General features: G+C 51.4%; 1 protein-coding gene and 1 long non-coding RNA gene across 3 annotated transcripts; one reads left to right on the top strand and one right to left on the bottom strand.

Moving 5' to 3' along the window:
• Positions 1–9,261: 9,261 nt before the first annotated feature.
• SNX20 (sorting nexin 20) lies at positions 9,262–18,372 on the top strand. Of its 2 annotated transcripts, XM_070261801.1 has the most exons (5): positions 9,279–9,406; positions 11,048–11,488; positions 13,313–13,451; positions 14,926–15,077; positions 16,360–18,372. In XM_070261801.1, the coding sequence occupies exons 3-5, from the start codon at positions 13,322–13,324 to the stop codon at positions 17,026–17,028; spliced, it is 951 nt and encodes a 316-aa protein (XP_070117902.1). In that variant the 5' UTR covers positions 9,279–9,406; positions 11,048–11,488; positions 13,313–13,321; the 3' UTR covers positions 17,029–18,372. The 2 variants fall into 2 exon arrangements, with proteins under 2 accessions (XP_001914830.1, XP_070117902.1); XM_001914795.5 differs by lacking the exon at positions 11,048–11,488 and having other exon boundaries at positions 9,262–9,406.
• LOC138923354 (uncharacterized) lies at positions 15,424–19,242 on the bottom strand. The gene is made up of 2 exons (XR_011436847.1): positions 18,946–19,242; positions 15,424–18,331 (listed from the first exon to the last, which is right to left on the bottom strand). It is a non-coding gene; the product is annotated as an uncharacterized lncRNA (long non-coding RNA).
• Between the last annotated feature and the right edge of the window lie 102 nt (positions 19,243–19,344).

Raw genomic sequence — 19,344 nt, 5'->3', positions numbered from 1 at the left:
TGCCGCCACCTCTGGGCCTTTGCATTTGCTCTTCCCTCTGCCTGGAATGCTCTTCCTCTAGAAGTCTACATGGCTCCCTCCTTCTCCTCTTTCAGGCCTTTGCTTCAATGTGGCTTTCTCAGTGAGGTCTTCCCTGACCATCCCGTCTACAATTGCGACTGCCTCCCCCTGCATCCCTTCCCCTGCTTTCTTTTGCATCTTTCTCTACAGCACCTATCTGCTCACAACGTACTATATATTTACTTATTTATTGTCTTTGCTGTCAGTCTCTCACCCGAAAGAACAGGAGCTCCAAGGAACAGGAACCTTTCTATCTTGCTCCCTGCCTCATCCCAGGGCCTAGAATGGGGCCTGGTATGCAATAAATATTTGTTATGTGAGCATACCAAAAATGATGCTGTAATTCTAATAAACAATGAAAATGAATGACTTACTCCAGCCCACAGGAAGTGCACCTTCACAAACATTGTGTTGGGTGAGAGAATCCAGATACAGAGGCATAATACTGTCTGACATCATTTACTTAAAGTTCAAAAGCAGGAAGAACTGAGTAATAGTGATGGGAGCCAGGATAGAGGTTGCCACTGGGGAGGAGGTTGGCGGTTACGACGAGGAAAGGGACAAAGGAAACTTCTGGGGTGCTAGTAACTTTCTATTTTTTTATCTGAGTGGTGGTCACATGGGTATGAATACTTTGTGAAAACTGATTAAGCTAAATACTTAATGATGTTTGCATTTTCCTTTATGCTTGTTATATTTTAATAAAAATTAATTTTTAAAAGATGCTGTAGAGGTATGTTTATTAGTATAGAGAGACACCCATAATATAAGACAAAGTTTAAAAGGCAAGTTGCTTTTCAAGAAGAGTGCCAAGACAACTTAAGGGGAAAGAGCAGTCTTTTCAACAAATGGTGCTGCAAAAATTGGATAGCCCCATGCAAAAGAATGAATTTGGACCCCCACCTCAGGCGACATACAAAAATTAATTCAAAATGGATCAAAGACTAAATGTAATTAAATGGATTACATGGATTAAATGTAAGAGCTAACATCTAAAGCTCTGAGAAGTAAACACGGGTGTGAATCTTCATGACCTTGGATGAGGCAGTGATTTCCCAGATGACACCTGAAGTACAAGCAAGCAAAGAAAAATAAACAAATGGGACTTTAGCAAAATCACAAATTTTTGTGCTTCAAAAAACACTATCAAGAAAGTGCAAAGACAACCAAGAGAATGGGAGAAAATATTTGCAAATCATGTTCAAAATATACAAAAGACTCCTAAAACTCAACAATAAAAAGACTAATGCAATTTTTTAAATGAGTAAAGGATTGGAATAGACATGACTCCAAGGGAGATATGTACACAAGTGGCCAATAAACACAGGAAAAGATGCTCAACATCATTAGCCATCAGGGAAATACAAATTAAAACCACAAGGAGATACCACTTTACACCCAAAAGGGGGGCTATAATCAAAAAAATAGAAAATAACAAATGTTGACGGGGCTGTGAAGTTGGAATCCTCACACGTGACTGGTAGGAATGTAGAATGGTGCTGCTGATGTGGAAAACGGTTTGGTGGTTCTTGAAAAATTTCCACATGGAGTTACCATATGACCCAGCGACTCCTAGGTATATACTCAAGAGAATGGAGAACATGTATGCGCACAAAGACTTTACACCAATGTTCACAGCAGTGTTGTTCATAACAGCCAAAATGCAGAAACAAGCCCAAAGCCCATCAATGGATGAGTGGAAAAACACAAACGGTACATCCTTAGGATGGAGTATTATTCAGCCATAAAAAGGAATGAAGTATTGAAACACACTACAACATAGGCAAACCTTGAAAACATTATGCTAAGTGAAAGAAGCCAGACACAAAAGGCCGCATATGGTATGAGTCCATTTATGTGAACTGTCCAGAATAGGCAAACCCAGGGAGCTGTGGTCGCCAGGGCCCGGGGGGGGGGAGGGAGAAACGGGGGGAATCGCTGCTCACGAGCCCCAGGTTTCTTTTCAGCATGATGAAAATGTCCTGGGGTTAGATCATAATAATGGTTAATGGTTACACAACCTTGTGTATGTACTAAAATCCACTAAATTGTACACCTTAAAAGGGTGAATTTTATCGTATTTGAATCATATCTCAACACAGAACAAGTGGGTTTCAATAATGTTTTGTGTAATGTGCTCCTAGGCTGTAATAAAAATCTATGAATATGTGTGTTGAAAAATCTAAAAGACTGTTTTTCCAAATTTATGGTTGGATTGTAGGTGGACTTTTAAACCTCTTTTTTGCTAACGTATATTTCCCAATAAATATGTATTACTTGTATAATAATAATTTTATAAAACTTTTCACTTCAGTGAGTTAAGGGGCATCTATTAACAACTCCCTGTATGCAGGACCCTGTGCCACCAGGCATTGGGGAGCCCCTGGTGACATTGCTGGCTCCGTGTGCTCTGACCCAGGCACCAGTCAGGCAGTGCTCAGAAGGGGCAGGGGACAAAGCTTCTAGGGGTCCCCAGGCCCGAGACTTTGCTTCTGCAGGAGGAACCCTCTAGATTGTGTCATTTAAAGTCCTCCCAGGTCAGGAGGCCGGTGGAGGCTGGAGCGAGGTTTGCCAGCGGCTTATGCCCAAGGGATGCCCCAGGAGGCGGGACTATCTCTGGCAGTTCTGGGATGGAAGAGGCCCTGCCCAGCACAGCTGCTGCTGCCCACGCAGGTGGTCACTCCAGCCTCACACGGGGCAGCAGTCACCATGCTGCTCCCCCGCTCCAAGCAGCCCACCCACCCACTGGAGTCCAAACCCTTCCACAGGCGGGCCCCGATGAATGCACACACAGAAGGCTTCCCGGCCTCCCCCAGATGCACAGCATCTCTACGCTCTTGGTCCTCCCACCTCTGTGGTTTGCTCACTCTGTGCCCCACTGGAAGGCAACAGGTGGAAATAGCATGGACTTTGGACTGAAGGGAACCTGGATTTGAATCCTGGCTCTGCTGCTTGTTAGCTCTATGACCTTGCACCAGTTACTTAACGTTGGCCTCAGTTTCCCCAAACAGTCAAGTGGTGCTGACAACTCACTTGGCACATTTCCTGCCCAGAGAAAGCGCTAAACACTTTATGAGATGAACGTTACCATTTGTTGAGCACTTACTGTATGCCAGGCACCGTACTCTCATCCGTCATGTGATCCTCACAGCATCTACGGAAAAGGGGCTATTCTTGGTCCCCACTCTTGAGATGAAGAGACTGAGGTTCTGAGGGGTAATTTCCCTATAGTGATCCAGCTACAGAATGGCGGAACTGTGGGCCAAGCCCACTTTTCCCTTCTTTTCTTGGGACCTTACCCATCCTTCACTGCCTGCCTCCCTCGAGGAAGCTGCCCGGACCCCCGCTGTCCCCACGGGACTCTCCCAGTCCTCTGAGCAGCCAAGGAGCAGCTTGCGGGCACTCTCATCTGCCCTCAGCCTGGATGGCGTTCTGTTTCAGCTCACAGCTGAAGTGTCCATCCTGTTTTCCCATCAGACTATAAGTCCCTGAGGGCTCCGGACATCCCTTCATCACTGCTGGACCTCAGCTCTGGTCCCGTGCTTGGCCCAAGTTTGTTTGTTGAGTGACTTATTAAAAGAGGGATGCATGAGGAAAGGACGCATCAGAGCACGCAGCTTTCTCCTGAGCTGCCTCAAACCTGGGGCACCCGATGTGTCTGGGTCTCTGGGGCAGTCTCTGGTCTCACCCCATCCCCACCTTGAGACCAGACCCAGCGTTTTGTCGCTTCCCCCACCTTGTGCCCTAACCCAGCTCCAAGCTCACCCATGAGCTAGGCAGGTTTTGCTGAAGATCAGACACCCAGCAAACATAACCCACCTACCGTGAAGGACAGACGCCCCCCTCTGCCTCCTCTCTCTTCTTCTCCTCTCCCAGATGGTTTCTGGAATCACCTCCCTTTTCCCAAACTCTTCCATTCTAACCCCACTAGCAAATTCCACTTCAGCAAAATAACATGTTCCACCAGCTGAACTCACTGTCTTGGAAAAACACTTCCTCACAGCCAGCCCGTATCACGCTTCTTTTCAAATCGAAAAAGGCGCCCCTTCCTCTGTGCGGACACAGGTGCTGGCTTGGAAAAGCAGAGAGAAGGCTGGGTTTCAGCCCTGCTCATGCCCTTGCATGCGCTCTGTGTAGGGCACAAACCTTAAAACTGTATACGATGGCCCTAAGCCCCCACCCAAACCGCTCATCAAAATCTTCACCCAAACAAACAGATTTCCCAGGAACACACAATGTGCGCACTCTGCCGATAAAGTCAGATTCTCTGCGTCTCCGCCCGAGTGCTTACGCAGATCAGAGGCACTGACATTCCTGCAGTTGAGCGAGGCCCAGGAGGGGCTGAGGCGTCCTCCCAACCTGCACTGTAGAATCGAGGCCCACAGCCCGGTCCCGCCCGTTACGTCCCAGTAGAACCAGAGCAGTGCCCCGCATTGCTCTGTCTGTGGCCCCAATTTTAAAATCCTACATTATTAAGAAAATTTGAGATTTCTTTTCTGAAAGGGAATTTTTTTAACAACAATGTTAGTTTCAGATGGACACCATAATGATTCCGTATTTGTATATTATTGTGAAATGATCACAACAATAAGTCTAGTTAACATTCATCACCATACGTAATCACAGAATTCTTTTTTCTTCTGATGAGAACTTTTAAGATGTACTCTCTAAGCAACTTTCAAATCTGCAGTACGGTATTGTTAATGGTATTTTTCGCTATAGTTGCTACTCTGTCCACTGCATCGCTATGGCTTATTTATTTTGTAACTGGACGTTTGTACCTTTTGACCCCTTCACTCATTTTCCCGGCCTCCACCTCCCACCTCTGGCAACCTCCAATCTATTCTCTGTATCTACAAGGTTGCTTTTTTTTAGATTCCACATAAAAGTGAGATCATACGTGTTTATCTTTCTCCATCTGACTTGCTTTACTTCGCGTAATGCCCTCAAGGTCCATTCACGTTGTCACAAATGGCAAGATTTCACTCTTTTTTTGTGGCTGAATGACATTCCATTGTATACATAAACCACCTCTTCTTTATCCATTCATCCATCAACGGGCACCTAGGTTGTTTCCACATCTCGGTTATCGTAAACAACGCTGCAATGACCATGAGGGTGCATATATCTTTCTGAGTTAGTGTTTTTGTTTTCTTCAGATAAATACCCAGAAGCAGAATTGCTCAATGATATAGCAGAAAACCTTTGAGATTTTTAAGTGGTTTATGTGTGTACACCCAACTGTGGAAAAACAAGATCGATGTGACTGGATTTTGTGTTGCCTACAAACACACACCTCGCCGGCTTGGGTTTTCTTTGCCAGACCCATGGAGGCACAGCCGCGAGCGATCGAGTCTTGTTGAATTTCTCGAAGGAGGCATGTCGGTGCTGGAGTCCCAGCTTGTCAGACACCGGAGCGGTGGTGAGCGGTGGTTTACAGGATTCAGGATTGGCCCAGGGGTGCTAGGAGGATCCTTAACTTAATCTCACGTTGCAATTAGGGAAACTGAGCTTCAGAGAGGGCGGTGGGCTGCCTAGGTCACACAGTGAGCCAGGGCCGAGCTGGAGCCTCAGCCGTGGTCACCACGCCTCTACATTCACACACTCATTCATTCGTTCACACGACATCTCTGAGCACCCAGCATGGGGCAGTCGCTGCCCAAGCCCTGGGGACAGAATGCTGACACGGACTCGCCGCCATCACGGCATTTGAGACCAGCAATAAAAAAGTAAACTTAACAATGATCAATGTTGGCGTAGGGGTCAGGGAAGGCTGCTCAAAGAAGAGGCAGCCACACTGCGAGGTGAGGATGAGCGCACCGGTCGTGGACCAAGCGCTGCTGCCAGAGGGACTGAAGGACAAAGGCCAGGAGGGGTGTTTGAGGAACAGAAAGCAAGCCGAGATGGCTGGTGTGGTGAGCGATGCTGGGAGTGGTGCAGAATGAGGTCAGGAAGGGAGCGAGCAGCGGACCACAGAGGCCCCAGTAGAGAGTCTGGACTTACTCTGAATGTGGTGGGAAGCCACTGAGGATCCAAGCAGTCTGAATCTAGAAGAGTTAGATTACGACAAGAGACACCTAGGCGCTGAGACGCAGCGTTTCCCTTCCTGCCTCCCCTTCTCACCACCTGGCTTCAGTACTGAGTGGGAGACGCCCACCCTGTGTCTCCCACCAGGACAGCGGGCCCTTGCCTGTCCTCCCAGCCGCTCTGGTCCAGCTGGGTCCTTCCGATGCAGGCCAGACACCCCTGCGTGTCTGGGGCTTTCCAATAGTGTCTCCCGCTTCCAGAAGAGGAAGCAGCGGCTTCCACACCCTTCCCCGCAGTTGCTGGCTGCTGGCGAGAGGCGTACAGGGCTGCAGAGAAGGGCTCAGACTCTACCCTGGCCTCTCGCAGACTCTAGGCTCAGGTAGAGAGTGGGGGAAAAAACTGGAGAGCTGTGGGACGGACCCAGGGAGGCGGGGGGAGGGAGTTCCAGCCTCACTCTATGTAGGAGCCTCGCCTCCGCCGTGTGGGGGGCAGTGCGAGGCAGAGACAGTGAGAGCAGGCCCTGCCCTCAGGGCTCACCAGCTAGCAGAGCAGAGGCACATGTGCACGGCTCTCCCCTGGAGCTAAACAGACCCTGACGCAAGTGGGTCCTCTTTTTATAGCAAGGATGGCGCCACAGAGAGTGGGACTGGATGACCATTTCAACAAACGGGGACAAGACAATAGGTAAACGGGAAAAAAAACACCAGCCCTCCCACCTCACACCATACACGAAAGTCCACTCTGAGTGCATGATAGAGCCCAAAGGAGACAGGCAGACTAGGAAGGCTTTAGGATAACAAGAACTGCCAGCGCTGGTCCAGTGCTGACTGCATACCAGCCTCGTTCTAAGTGCTCTGCACATCCTAACTCATCTTAAGCCTCACAATGGCCTGTGAAGTTGTTGCAGAAGCAACGATAAAGAAAAACAATAAAGAAGAAAACTCCGGACCTCAAAGTGTGACACCGGCTGTGAAAGAAAAGGTTGATATGATTGAATACTTTAAAGTTGCCAACTTGTATTCATCAAAGTACCCTGCTAAGAAGAAGACGTGAACAGACATTTCTCCAAAGGAGATATACGGATGGCCAACAGGCACATGAAAAGATGCTCATCATCGCTGATCATGAGGGAAATGCAAATCAAAACTACACTAAGATATCACCTTACACCCATTAGAAGGACAAAAATATCTAAAACTAATAGTAACAAATGTTGGAGAGGTTGTGGAGAAAAAGGAACCCTCATACACTGCTGGTGGGAATGCAAACTGGTGCAGCCACTATGGAAAACAGTATGGAGATTCCTCAAAAGATTAAAAATAGAACTACCATACGATCCAGCTATCCCACTACTGGGTATCTACCCAAAGAACTTGAAGTCAGCAATTCCAAAAGTCCCATGCACCCCTAGGTTCATTGTAGCATCATTTACAATAGTCAAGATGTGGAAGCAACCTAAGTGCCCATCAACAGATGATTGGATAAAGAAGATATGGTGTATATATATATACAATGGAATACTACTCAGCCGTAAAAAAGAACAAAATCGTCCCATTTGCAACAACATGGATGGACCTTGAGGGAATTATGTTAAGTGAAATAAGCCAGATAGAGAAGGACAATCTCTGTATGACTCCACTCATATGAGGAATTTAAAAATGTAGACAAAGAGAACAGATTAATGGCTACCAGGGGAAAGGTGGGGTGGGGGGGTGGGCACAAAGGGTGAAGGGGTGTACCTACAACACGACTGACAAACAATAATATACAACTGAAATTTCACAAGACTGTGACTTACCATTATTTCAATAAAAAATTTTTTAAAAATACCCTGCTAAGAGAGTACAGATGCCCCACAGCATGGGAAAGCACATTGAGTCCCTGCACCCAGAAGAATGCATAAAGAACACCTGCAAACCATAAAGAAAATGATCCAATCCCAACATGAGCCACGGACTTGAAGAGACACTTCCCCAACGAAGGTATAGGATGGCAAATAAGCCAGTGAAAGATGCTCACCATCGCTAGTCATTAGGGAAATGCAGCTTAAACCATAATGAGATAAACACTGCATACCCATTAGAATGGCTAAAACAGAAAATACTGACCCTGTCAAGTGCGGCTGAGGGAGCCCTCACATCCTCTGGTGGGAGTGCAAAATGGCGCAGCCGCTCAGGAAAGGGCTTGGCACAATCTAGTACACTCTGGCGCAGTTGAAGCTGTTCACGCTCTGAGACCTGGTAATTTCACCTCAGACAAACATGCACTTGGATAATTGTGTAAGAAATTCCCAGCAGCACTGATCATGATGACCCAAACTAGAAACAACCCAAATACGCATGAACAGACCAAAAAAAGGATAATGATGTATTCAAATAATGTAGCAACACAGCAATAAAAATGAAAACGCTCCACCTACTCAAAAACACACTGATGAATCTTATTCACATAAATATGAAATGAAAGAAGCAGATCCCAAAGCGTACAAACAGTATGTAGGGCTCAATTTACATAACATTCGAAAATGAGACTCTGTTGTTTTGGGGTCTGTTCCTAGCTGACGTTTACCAAAAAGGCAAGGAAGTGACCCCCGTCAGAATCAGGGCTGTGACCACCTCTGCAGGGGAGGGAGGGAGGAGACACATGGTAGATTCCAGGGGGCTGGCAAGGTCCTAATTTCTTGTCGCAACCTCCTGCCCTCAAGGCCACCGTACCGCTGGCGTGAGTCACACCGCTGCCCAGAGGACTGGCTGCCCTGGCCCTTTCTGTAGGGAGACTTGGGGTTACCCTTGCCCAGAGTAGGGCACCAATTGGAACCGTGAGTCTGCCTACCTCCCCTCCACCTCAGGCACTGGCCCGCGCCCACCAACTCTGTACTCCAAGCCTCAGTTTCCCCATCTGTCACTGGGGCGCGATGGCCCATGATGCCAGGTGTGTAGGGTAGCATAATGAATGTTAAAGAGCTTTGGGAGCTCCTGTCCCAATGCCAGAGACTGTCAAGGACTCCGGGGAGCAGCCAGGCTGTGGCAGGACCGTGGAAACCAGAGGCCCAGCTGGACCCTCACAGCTGGAGCCCGCCTGCCGTCCTGCACGCCCTGAGGCCGCCTCAGACTGTCAGTGGGTTCAATATATCCTTTTTCAGCAGCCAATGGGCTGGGGCGACGAGCAGCAGGTCACACAGCCTATTTCCTGTTTTCAAACCGGGAACTGAGCGAAGCGGCAGCCACCGACTGCTGGCCCCCAGCTCAGAACCGAGAGCTGAAGGAGGCCATGTGAGGCCCCTCCAGGACCCCTGGACACACGCAGGCAGAGGCTTCAGGTCAGTGTCTGAGCCCAGGCTCAGTGGGCCTCTGCGCCCCCTCCTCCTGGGAGCCTCCCTCAGTACCTGTTGGGGGTAGGGTGGGACGGAGAAGGGTTGGTGGTAGCCTGTATGTGCAGGGCTCTCCTTAGCGCACCGGGGCAGAGCAGGGATGGCCCCTGGATCCTCCATTGCCCCAGCTCCTTTTGAAGTGCCAGAACTCCCCTCCAGAGCCTGGGGAATAATGCACCACACCTTCATTTCTCAAAAAGTGGTGCCAGGACCCCCTGCATAAGCAGATCCCTGGGGGGACATGTGCAAAATGCAGACTCCAGGGCCCACTCCCAGACCTGCAAACGGGACTCTCTGATGTTGGGGGCCAGGAAATACGCTTTTTACAAGCACCCAGCACCCCCCACCCCCCAAGAAGGCTCTGCTGCACAGTCACATCTGGGAGCATGCCCATCTAATGTCCAGGATCGTGTGTCTCCCAGGTCAGGCCAGGGAGCTTCACTCTGCTCCACTGGACCCCCACCCCTGATGGAAAGTTCTCTGCCGCCCCCTCACGAAGGTAGCATGGGCTCTGAAGGTGGCCCAGTGTGCCCAGCAGAAGAAGGACTGGATGTCACCTATGACAAAACTTTCCACTCCTGGGATGGGTGACGTCTTGCCCATGAGGCTGTGCCTCATCCGCAGTGCAGTATTTGGGGGCGGTGGGAGCAACAAAAAATAAACAACACAAATGTCCACCGACAGGACAAGGGACAAATATATGGTGGCATATTCATGCAATATCATACAGCACAGCAGAAAAAGAATAATATGCCATAGTGTTTAGCAAAAATAAGGCACAGACGAGTGCAAAAGTATGGTCCAATATGTAATAAAGCTCAAAGAAGGCAAACCTGAGTAATTTGTTTAGAGGGATACATACGCCCTGGGTAAACTATTTAAAACACACACACGCACACATGCACACACGCACACACGCACGCGCACACACACGCACGCATGCATACAAGGGAATGATTAACCCCAAACTCAGAACAGCGGCTTCCTCTGGAGGTGGGGGAGGGTAGGCAGGGAGGGCCTGCGGGGGCTCTAAGGTACTTTGATGGGCTACGTTTTAAGCTGGCTGATAGTGTCACATTGGTGTTTGTTTTATCAATGTTGTTTAAACTGAAATTGTATATGATTTACAGTCTTGTATGCATGACTTACCTTTGATGTGCATTTTTAAATATACCCACACATACACACAAATGTCCTCTCAGCTCCCCTGGCATCGGATATTGTTCTAAGTGGCCCCAATGTCCACACTCATAATAAATATGAACTCAAGATTCAAAAAAAAAAAAAGAGGACTGGCCACGGCCACGGCAGGCAGGAGGGAGGAGCGATGCTCGGGGCACCTGGGACGGAAGGAGCGGAATGACCGCACACAGGAGATGGATGGCCAAGGGGGCTGGGAAGCTGCTCTGTGCCCTGGACCAAGGACAGGCTCCTAAGCCAACAGCACCAACACTTGCTGTATTTTTTGTAAAGTCGAGAAATCTTTGCTACCCAGGGTGTGGAGAGGGGCGGGAAGGGCCCACAGAACTCCCTGAGTAGCTGTCCCCAAAGAGCTTTGGGAGTGACAGGATCGCTTTCTCCACTTCACAGATGAGGAAAGTGAGGCCCAGAGAGGAACAGGAAGCTGCCCGAGACTCCGTGGATGCACCAGTGCATGACTTTCTCCTCCTCACTCCTCTGTAGGGGGCAACTCCCGGTCGATCCCATATGACAAAACATAAGGGAGCTGCCTGTGGCTGCTGAATTTGATTTTAATTCTCAGCCCTGGGTTCATGCTCAGCTTTCCCAGATCTTTACTGGAATGTCCAGCCAAGGCCCTTGTCTCACAGGGTCCCTAGGCAGACAGTACCCTGCTGCTGACCTGACACCAGCTGCCTGATCACGACAGCAGAGCTGGAAGGGCTGGGATCATTGAGGCCAATGCCACTCACCATCACCCATTTTACAGATGTGCTAACTGAGGCAGGTGCATAGGAGAGCCCACAGGAAACACTGGGTCCCCAAGAATCTCAGCCACCAAGAGTCTATTAGGTAAGAGAGTATGTGGACCACAAACTACCTTTCTGGACACCTACCAGAATGTAGGGACCCTGTCCCTAGCCATCCATCGTCTTGTTGGCAGGACAGGGCTATGGCCACACTTCTCAGATGGAGAAATGTTAAGTACCTGGGCCATGCACCCACAGTTGGGCAAGAGGGGAGGGAGGGAAGATGGGAAAGAGACGAGGTACGAAGCTATGGCAGGCCCAAGCGTGTGCAGCCCTGAGCCAGCCCCGCCCCGCCCTATGCCCAGCTTCCCATCCGTAGAAGGTGAGGGTGGACGGAGAGTACCCAAGAGTTGCCCACTGGACAACTGCACAGAGCCACCTGGAGAATGCCCAGGGATCCTTTCACCTGACACAGCAAGAGCTGCCCCTGGAGCGTGGGCTCCTGGCCCCAGCTGACCTCTCCTCTCCCCAGGCCTGGCCAACTCCAGGAGGCACTCACCCTGGAGTGGGGACAGGTTCTGACCACACCCAGGGACGTGGCAAAAGCTGTTGGAGCAGCAGGGGCCCCACCTCCCTCTAGGCCACAGTCAGCATCGGGTTCCCCCTGGGCGCTGGAACCGGACAGACCCGGGCTGACGCTCCAGGCACCCCCTGGGCCCTCGCAGCTCTCAGATGCCATCAGGGAGACGAGCTCACTGCACCCGTCTTATTTTGAATTTCTGTGCCTAAGTGATGCCCCAGCGACTCGCCCCATCTGAGCTAATGTTTTAATTGTTCCTTTTTCTAATTTGTCTCAGACATTTTAAATTCTATTCCAACTTACACCTTACTCTAGAGTCATTTATTTCTCACATATTTCTCACAGCCTCTGCCACGCGTCAGACACACATCAGAGGAACTATTAGGCAGTGCCTGGTGTGTGGGCCCCGAGCTGATGCCCCCTGTGGTCGGCCTAACCTAGCCCTTGCACCAGCCTTGTGAAGGTGGTTCTATTATGCCCCTTTTTAGGAAACTGAGGCACAGGGAAGTTAAGTAACTTGCCAGGCACCAGGTCATCTCATTCACTTATCTGGGTCACAGACAGTTACTGCACAAACTCAACCCAGGACCCCGGCTGCCTGCCTCCCCCGAGGGGGTGGAGAGGATTTTGAGGTCAGACCAGCCTGCGTCTGTGTCCTGCCCACCACTTGCTGGCTCTCGATCGTGAGCAACTCTAATTCTCGGTTCCTTTACCATAATGAAGATTAAAAATTCTAACCACACACAGAGTCAGATTAAGTGAGAGAGTGCGTGTTGAGTACGGTGCGCACAGCCTGGCACGTCAGGAGCACTTGGCTTTGCTTATTGGGCACATGCACCGGCCACGTGACCTTGGGCTAACCCTCAGTTTCCTCGTCTGTTACTGGAAGTCATGGTAGGTTTCTGCGGGTGTTAAGTAAGACGGTGGTTGTGAAGAACCTACGTGAGCATGAAGTGGGTGTAACAAGCGGTCAGTAGAGAGAGCATCCCTGCTTTGAACGCTGAGATTTGGTTTACACGTGTAATAGAAAATGGAGTATTGGGACTTTTTCTGGACAAGCCAGAATCTTTCTCCTAAGTAACCACAGAAGCCATTAGCTGTGCTTGAAATCACCTCATTTAAAGTTTGGAGAAAAACGAACAATAAGGTGACAGTCGGCTCAGCCTTGGAGGGCTCAGGCCAGCAACAGGCCAGACCGGGGCTGAGCATCTGGTGGTTGGGTGGACAGCTAGTGGGCAGCGGAGGGGTTGGCAGTGGAGACCATGACACAGATGCTGGGCACCTCAGGACCCACCAGGAACCCCAACTTGAGTGGGAACTCACTGTTCTCTCTTGTCCCTCCGGCAGCCTTGGAGCATGGCAAGTCCCAAGCACCCTGGGAGCCCTGGATGGATGGGCCCCAGAGCCCAGTGCATGGCAGGGACCAAGCAGGAAGCATCAGCCACTGGCGCAGACCTCCCACGTCCAGGCCCTGAAGGGCACTTAGGTGGGTTCGAGGCTTGGGGTTTGGTCAAGGGATAGAGGTTTGAAGACATTTGAAATACAGATGTGGATACTTCAATGAATGACACAAGAGAGCAGTGCAGCTCTCTCAACTTGAGTTGTCCCAACGTGGACACTGAGACAAGGACTTGGTGCAAGTGGTTTATCTGGGAGATGATCGTAGGAGCTATCGCAGGGCAGTGAAGAGTGAGGAAGGGAAGGGCAGGAAGCCAGTACAGGGTGTGCATAAACACATTACCGCTGAGGGCAACTGGGACTCGGTCCCAACAGGGTCCTCTGGGAGACTGTTTGGAACAGCCGCAGAGTTGTCCCATCTGAGAGGCGAGGAGGCCAGGCTGTAATCCACCAGTGCCATCCCTCATCCACTGAGGGATGCTCCAGAACACGCTGCTGTGGCCCGAGAAAGCCCACAGGGTGACAGCCGACAGTCCGATAGGAAGCCAGTGGGGTGTTCAGAACTGTGAGTGCCAAGGGGCAGGCCCAGCACTGACAGCGTCCGCTATGGCGCCGCCCCTGGAGCGAGTCTCTGCTCAGTCATTTACTCATTTGTGCAATCGTGCAGCATGTGCCTGTTGAACGCCTGCTCTGCGCTGGCCCTGTGCAAGGCCCTGGGGAAATGGGCAGATGAAACACTGCGCTGCCCTCGAGTTTGCTAGGGAGACGCATCCGTGAGAAGTAACCTGAGATGCCATGGAAAAGGCTCTAGGGATGAGGGGGCTCTTACTCTAAGGCCAGGGGGCAGCTGAGGTGACACGTGCGCTGCGTCTTGAAGGACACATGGGAGAAGGGCTCCTGGGGCCTGTGGGCCTCGAGACAAAGTGCACAAGGATTTGCACATTTCTGGTGGAGACAGATTCTGATCTTTCCTAAAATTCTCACAGTCTCAACGCTCAAGTGCGCTTTAAGCAACACTGCGTTTGTCTCCCAGGCTGGGGAAGGGGAGGATTACACTTCAGGCAGAAGGAGGGGCCTGTGCGAGAAAAAGCCTAGAATGTGGCAAGTGGGATGAGAGGTAGGAGAGGCCAGCCAGGCAGAGTGGGGAGCCCACCACCCTCACAGCTCCCTCCACCACCCAGCGATGTGCAGTGGCCGGCAGCAGGCGCTGAGTCAGTGCTGTGGGGAGCGCAGAAGTGCACAACCATAGTCCCTGCATGTCGGGAGCGTGGAGTTTCACAATGGCCAATCTGTCCACAATGGCCGGAAGTGGACGACGCAACACAAACACACTGCATTTCACAACTGCGAAGCCACATGGGGAGCACAGGCTATTTGGAATTGTCCGTGGTGGGGTGGGTTCAGCCAGGTTGGGCACAGGGTCTGGCTGATGCCCAATCGAGCCCATAAAGGGTAGGATCGGGGAGGCAGATATCCACCGCTCTTCCAGATTCTCAGACAGACCCAGCCATCTCCCCAAGCCCTTGTCCCCAAAGCGCACTGACCCGATGCTGTCCCTCCAGAGGCCCACAGCAGCCCCAGCTCCAACTCCAGCATGACCACGCGGGAGCTGCAGGACTACTGGCGGACGGAGAAGCGCTGCTGGAAGCGCGTGAAACTGCTCTTTGAGATCAGCTCCGCCCGCATCGAGGAGAGGAAGGTCTCCAAGTTCGTGGTAAGCAGAGATCAAGAAAGGATGGAGTGCCTTCCACAGCCTCCTTCCCAGCCCTGGGCCTCAGCTTTCCCAGCTGTGACATGGGCTGATGCAGTGTAACTCAGAGTTCTTCTGAAGGAAATGGTCAAAAAGCAAGATTGCACACTTGGGACTGTGCTAGGTGCTGTGAGCACCTAGGTACTGTAAGAGACATGTGAGTCACATCCCTGATCCTAAGAAGGAGCTAGCCCAGATCGACCCCACGTTGTCCAGTATTAGTCACCTGAGTCTCTTCTTCACCGTCTTTGCCATATCCCTGTATCATTTATATTATTAATTACCCAATTTTTTCTTTAAATTGTATCACTTTTTTAAAATACTACATATATTTATTTCAAGGGGAAATACCTAAAATGGAAAACCAGTACCACGTGGCATAAAGAAAAGGTGATCATGAAAGGAAATACAGGGAGAGCTAAGTGCTATGATTAAAGTCCAGCCGGCTGCTGTGGCTGGTGAGAAGCTCCGTGCTTGGGGCTGCCCGCTTTGGCCTGTGGTGGGGAGACGTTGACACTATGGGAGAGCCACACCCAGCCTCCCGCCCTTAGGTTGGACCAGGATAGCAGCAATAGCTGTTGCCGAGTGCTGACCGCACCCAGGGCTCAGTCCCACCTGGTTTCAGTGCATTAACTCGTTTAATCCTCCCCCAGCGAGGTAGGTACTATTACTGTCTTTGTTTTATGGCTGAGAAAACTGAGGCTTGGAGAGATTCAATTACCTACCTAAGACCACACAGCTGGGCCGTGGTGGGGCTGGAACTCTAACCCAGGCAGTCTGTGCCCTTAATCACTATTCTCTTGAAAGAGAATTGAAAAGGAATAATTTTCTTACCAGGTAAGATCACCGCCAGTATATCTCCTCAAACCCTCTCCCAAGTGTCCCATACGTGGAAAGCACAGACCTAGTCCAAGCTCAGGTCTAACCCCAGTTGAGGAACCAAGGCCCAGTTTTGACGATGGAAAGCCGAGAGCGCCCCAGGCCCCTGCACGTGCTCCTGCACCCTGTCTCCTCAGATGCCCCCACGTCTCTGTGTCGTTATTCTCAGGCTGACTCTTGTCATGATTCGCTTTATAGCTCAGCTGATGCTGACGGCGATTGAACACAGAATTGCACACAACCCTAACCCATTTTCAGGGTATGCTTTAAATTACCATCAGCATTATTTTTGTTTGCCGGAGCTCTCTCTGTCAGCTGAAACGCTCCGTCAGGATGCAGTCAAAGGCTCTCTCTCTTTGCACCGCAGATGTACCAAATCGTCGTCATCCAGACAGGCAGTTTTGACAGCAACAAAGCCGTCCTGGAACGGCGCTACTCAGACTTCGAGGCGCTCCAGAAAAGCCTCCTGAAGACTTTCCGAGAAGAGATCGAAGACGTCGTCTTCCCCAAGAAGCACCTGATGGGGAACTTCAGCGAGGAGATGATCTCCGAGCGCAAGCTGGCCTTCAAGGAGTACCTCAGCCTGCTCTACGCCATCCGCTGCGTCCGCCGGTCCCGGGAGTTCATCGACTTCCTCACGCGGCCCGAGCTGAAGGAGGCCTTCGGCTGCCTGCGCGCCGGCCAGTACACCAAGGCCCTGGACATCCTGGTGCGCGTGGTGCCGCTGCAGGAGAAGCTGACGACGCACTGCCCCGCCATGCTGGTCCCGCCCCTCTGCGCCATGCTGGTGTGCCACCGCGACCTCGAGCGCCCTGCGGAGGCCTTTGCGGCCGGCGAGCGGGCCCTCCAGTGCCTGCAGGCCCGCGAGGGCCACCGCTACTACGCCCCGCTGCTGGACGCCATGATCCGCCTGGCCTACACGCTGGGCAAGGACTTCGTGTCGCTGCAGGAGAGGCTGGAGGAGAGCCAGCATCGGAAGCCCACGCCCCTGGGCTTCACCCTGAAGGAGCTCACCGTCCGAGAGTATCTGTACTGAGCCGCGCTGGCGGGGAGCTGAGATGCGGGAGCCCCGTGCTCGGCGGGCTGTGTGGGGCTCGTTTTTAATGGGAAGAGCCTCTTTGGGCTGTAACTTGCTGGGCGACTCGGACAAGCCCCTCCTCCGGTCCCCCATCTGTGTTGGGCAGAGGCATTCCTGGGCATCCTTGGAAGTCTCTGCTTCTGGCCTGTGTCCCCGTGATGCTAGTCCCACTTCATCTCAAAACCACAAACCTAGCTGCAAAAACACGGGAGAGAGACATCCACCTTGCTGGCGTTTTTGTAAGTGGCTGGAGGGGAGGCTCACAGCACACCGCGGACAGAGCGTGCTCCTGTTCCTGGCTGACAGCTCTCCCCAGCTGTCCTGATGCTCTTCTCTCTGCTCCTCCCCCTCCATGTTGCTTACAGATATCCCCAGCCGTTGCCCTAAGTACTCTAGCTCCTCCCTCCTCGTGTGTAGACCCAACTCAGCAAAACAGAAGCTCATCCACGGCTCCCCAAGGCCAGCGTCACCCCTGGGGTGGGGTGTGTGCCGCCCTTCGAGGGGTGGGAGCGTCCTGGGCTGGAATGCAGTCGTGCTGTCAGATCCTATGACACAAGGTGCCTTCAGTGAGGGGAGTGGCCAACGATTAGAGAAATGGTTAGGATCTATCATTAGGTTAGGATGATAAACTCACAGCCTAGGGGTGGGTTCATGTACAAGGCAGCTGTCCCTTGCATGGGCTCCCTGGGTTATACAGATGTGGCCCTGAAGGGGGGTGGGGAGATACTCAGTGGGGCCCCTGGGTAGAAAGAGACATGCCTCCCCATTTGAGGGACAATGTTCTCGGGACCTGTCTGATGGGCTGGGATGCTGTTGACTGAAGTTTGCAGTCAGGAAAGGGCACCGAGGGTTCCCAAGTGAAGAGGAGACTGGACCAATGACCTGGTTCCACACGGGGCCTGAAGCTGATGGTACAGGCTGGTTAGGGCCCAATATGTGTTTAAGGCTGGAAGTCCCTGAAGACCTAAACCATCTGGCCCAGCTTAGGAGGGTGAACTAAAGAGGCTCTAACTTGGGCACCACTTTGGTTGTGCAGGGATCTGGCTCAGCAAAGTCACAGCAGCAGGAGTGGAAGGCATTCGCCACGCTGCACCAGAACGTGTCCAACAGCGACACCGTGTGGCTGCGAGTGTAGTGGCCCCATCAGGTGCATCCTGGAGCTTAGAGACGGGCTGACACCTTCGCACGGAGACAGCCTTCAAGTGTCTCCATCTATTCCAGAAGGACACTCCAAGCGGGAGATATTGGACTTCTTGAAAATCTTTAAAATAGAAAATTAAAGTGTTAAATGGAAAAATAAAAGAGCGGTGACTCTATTTGTAATGGTGAAGATCACACTGATTTTACACGTTATTTCCCAAATATAAAATGCTGTTAGCTGTTAGAGTCACCAAGCATTCACTAAGAAAGAAAAAATGCCCACCATGGGGAGTTTAATAGGAGAGTCCAGCAAAATGCGGGGAGACCAAAGAGCCAGACCCCTGTGTAAGGTAACGTGGAATAAGCCAGCTACGTAGAAAGGGACAGGGGAACTTGAGGAGTCAGACTTGGCACTGGGTGGAAGGCAGGAACCTCCTAGAATGCGAACTGCAAGGTTTGGGGTCTGAACACACACAGCATGGGCCAAAATACCTCCAGCGGAGAGGTCCCGTGACAGCGGTCTCTGGTGGAGGTGTTCCAGGTACCGGCCCAGCAAATGCAAATTCTTTCTGAAGGATCTCAGCATCGATCCAGGCCAATAGACAGGGTACAGTGCCAGTGAGTTCAGAGGTGCTCAAACGTGGGGGGAAATGTGCATCTCAAAATCACTTATATATGGGGGGAAGGGTAGAGAGAGAAAATTTTTAAAACCCGTATGAGATAGAAAGGACCTACCAGATCATATGGGGGAGTTCCCTGTCAGGACTCCTGAAGAAGGCCGGCTCCATACACAGTGCACAGGGGATGGCCTTATTCTGCTTCCTGAAAAGGAACTGCACACAGGCAGCTCCAGGGCTCCCAGCTCTCCTCTTCTTGGTGGCACTCGGTGCTCCCAGTTCTTTGGAAGGCCTTGGCCTGCGGGCCCAGTGGTGTTTCTTCTGGCCACACACACTGTGTCTCCAAGCACCACAGGTGTCCAAGGGCCTGGCGTGACCCGTGATGGCTGTCTCCTCCTGGCATCTCTCGTTTGCTGCAGAAGTCAGAGACCCACTCATTTCTTGGGTTCCTGGAACATGTCCTTGAATTCCTCAAGCCCCCTCCTCCCAGAAGCTTTCCTTGTGCCCCACCGGGACC

The sequence above is a fragment of the Equus caballus genome, chromosome 3 (assembly GCF_041296265.1).
Source record: "Equus caballus isolate H_3958 breed thoroughbred chromosome 3, TB-T2T, whole genome shotgun sequence".
Taxonomy (NCBI): domain Eukaryota; kingdom Metazoa; phylum Chordata; class Mammalia; order Perissodactyla; family Equidae; genus Equus; species Equus caballus.
Note: the sequence above shows the minus strand (reverse complement) of the source record. Positions and strands in the feature narration are given on the sequence as shown.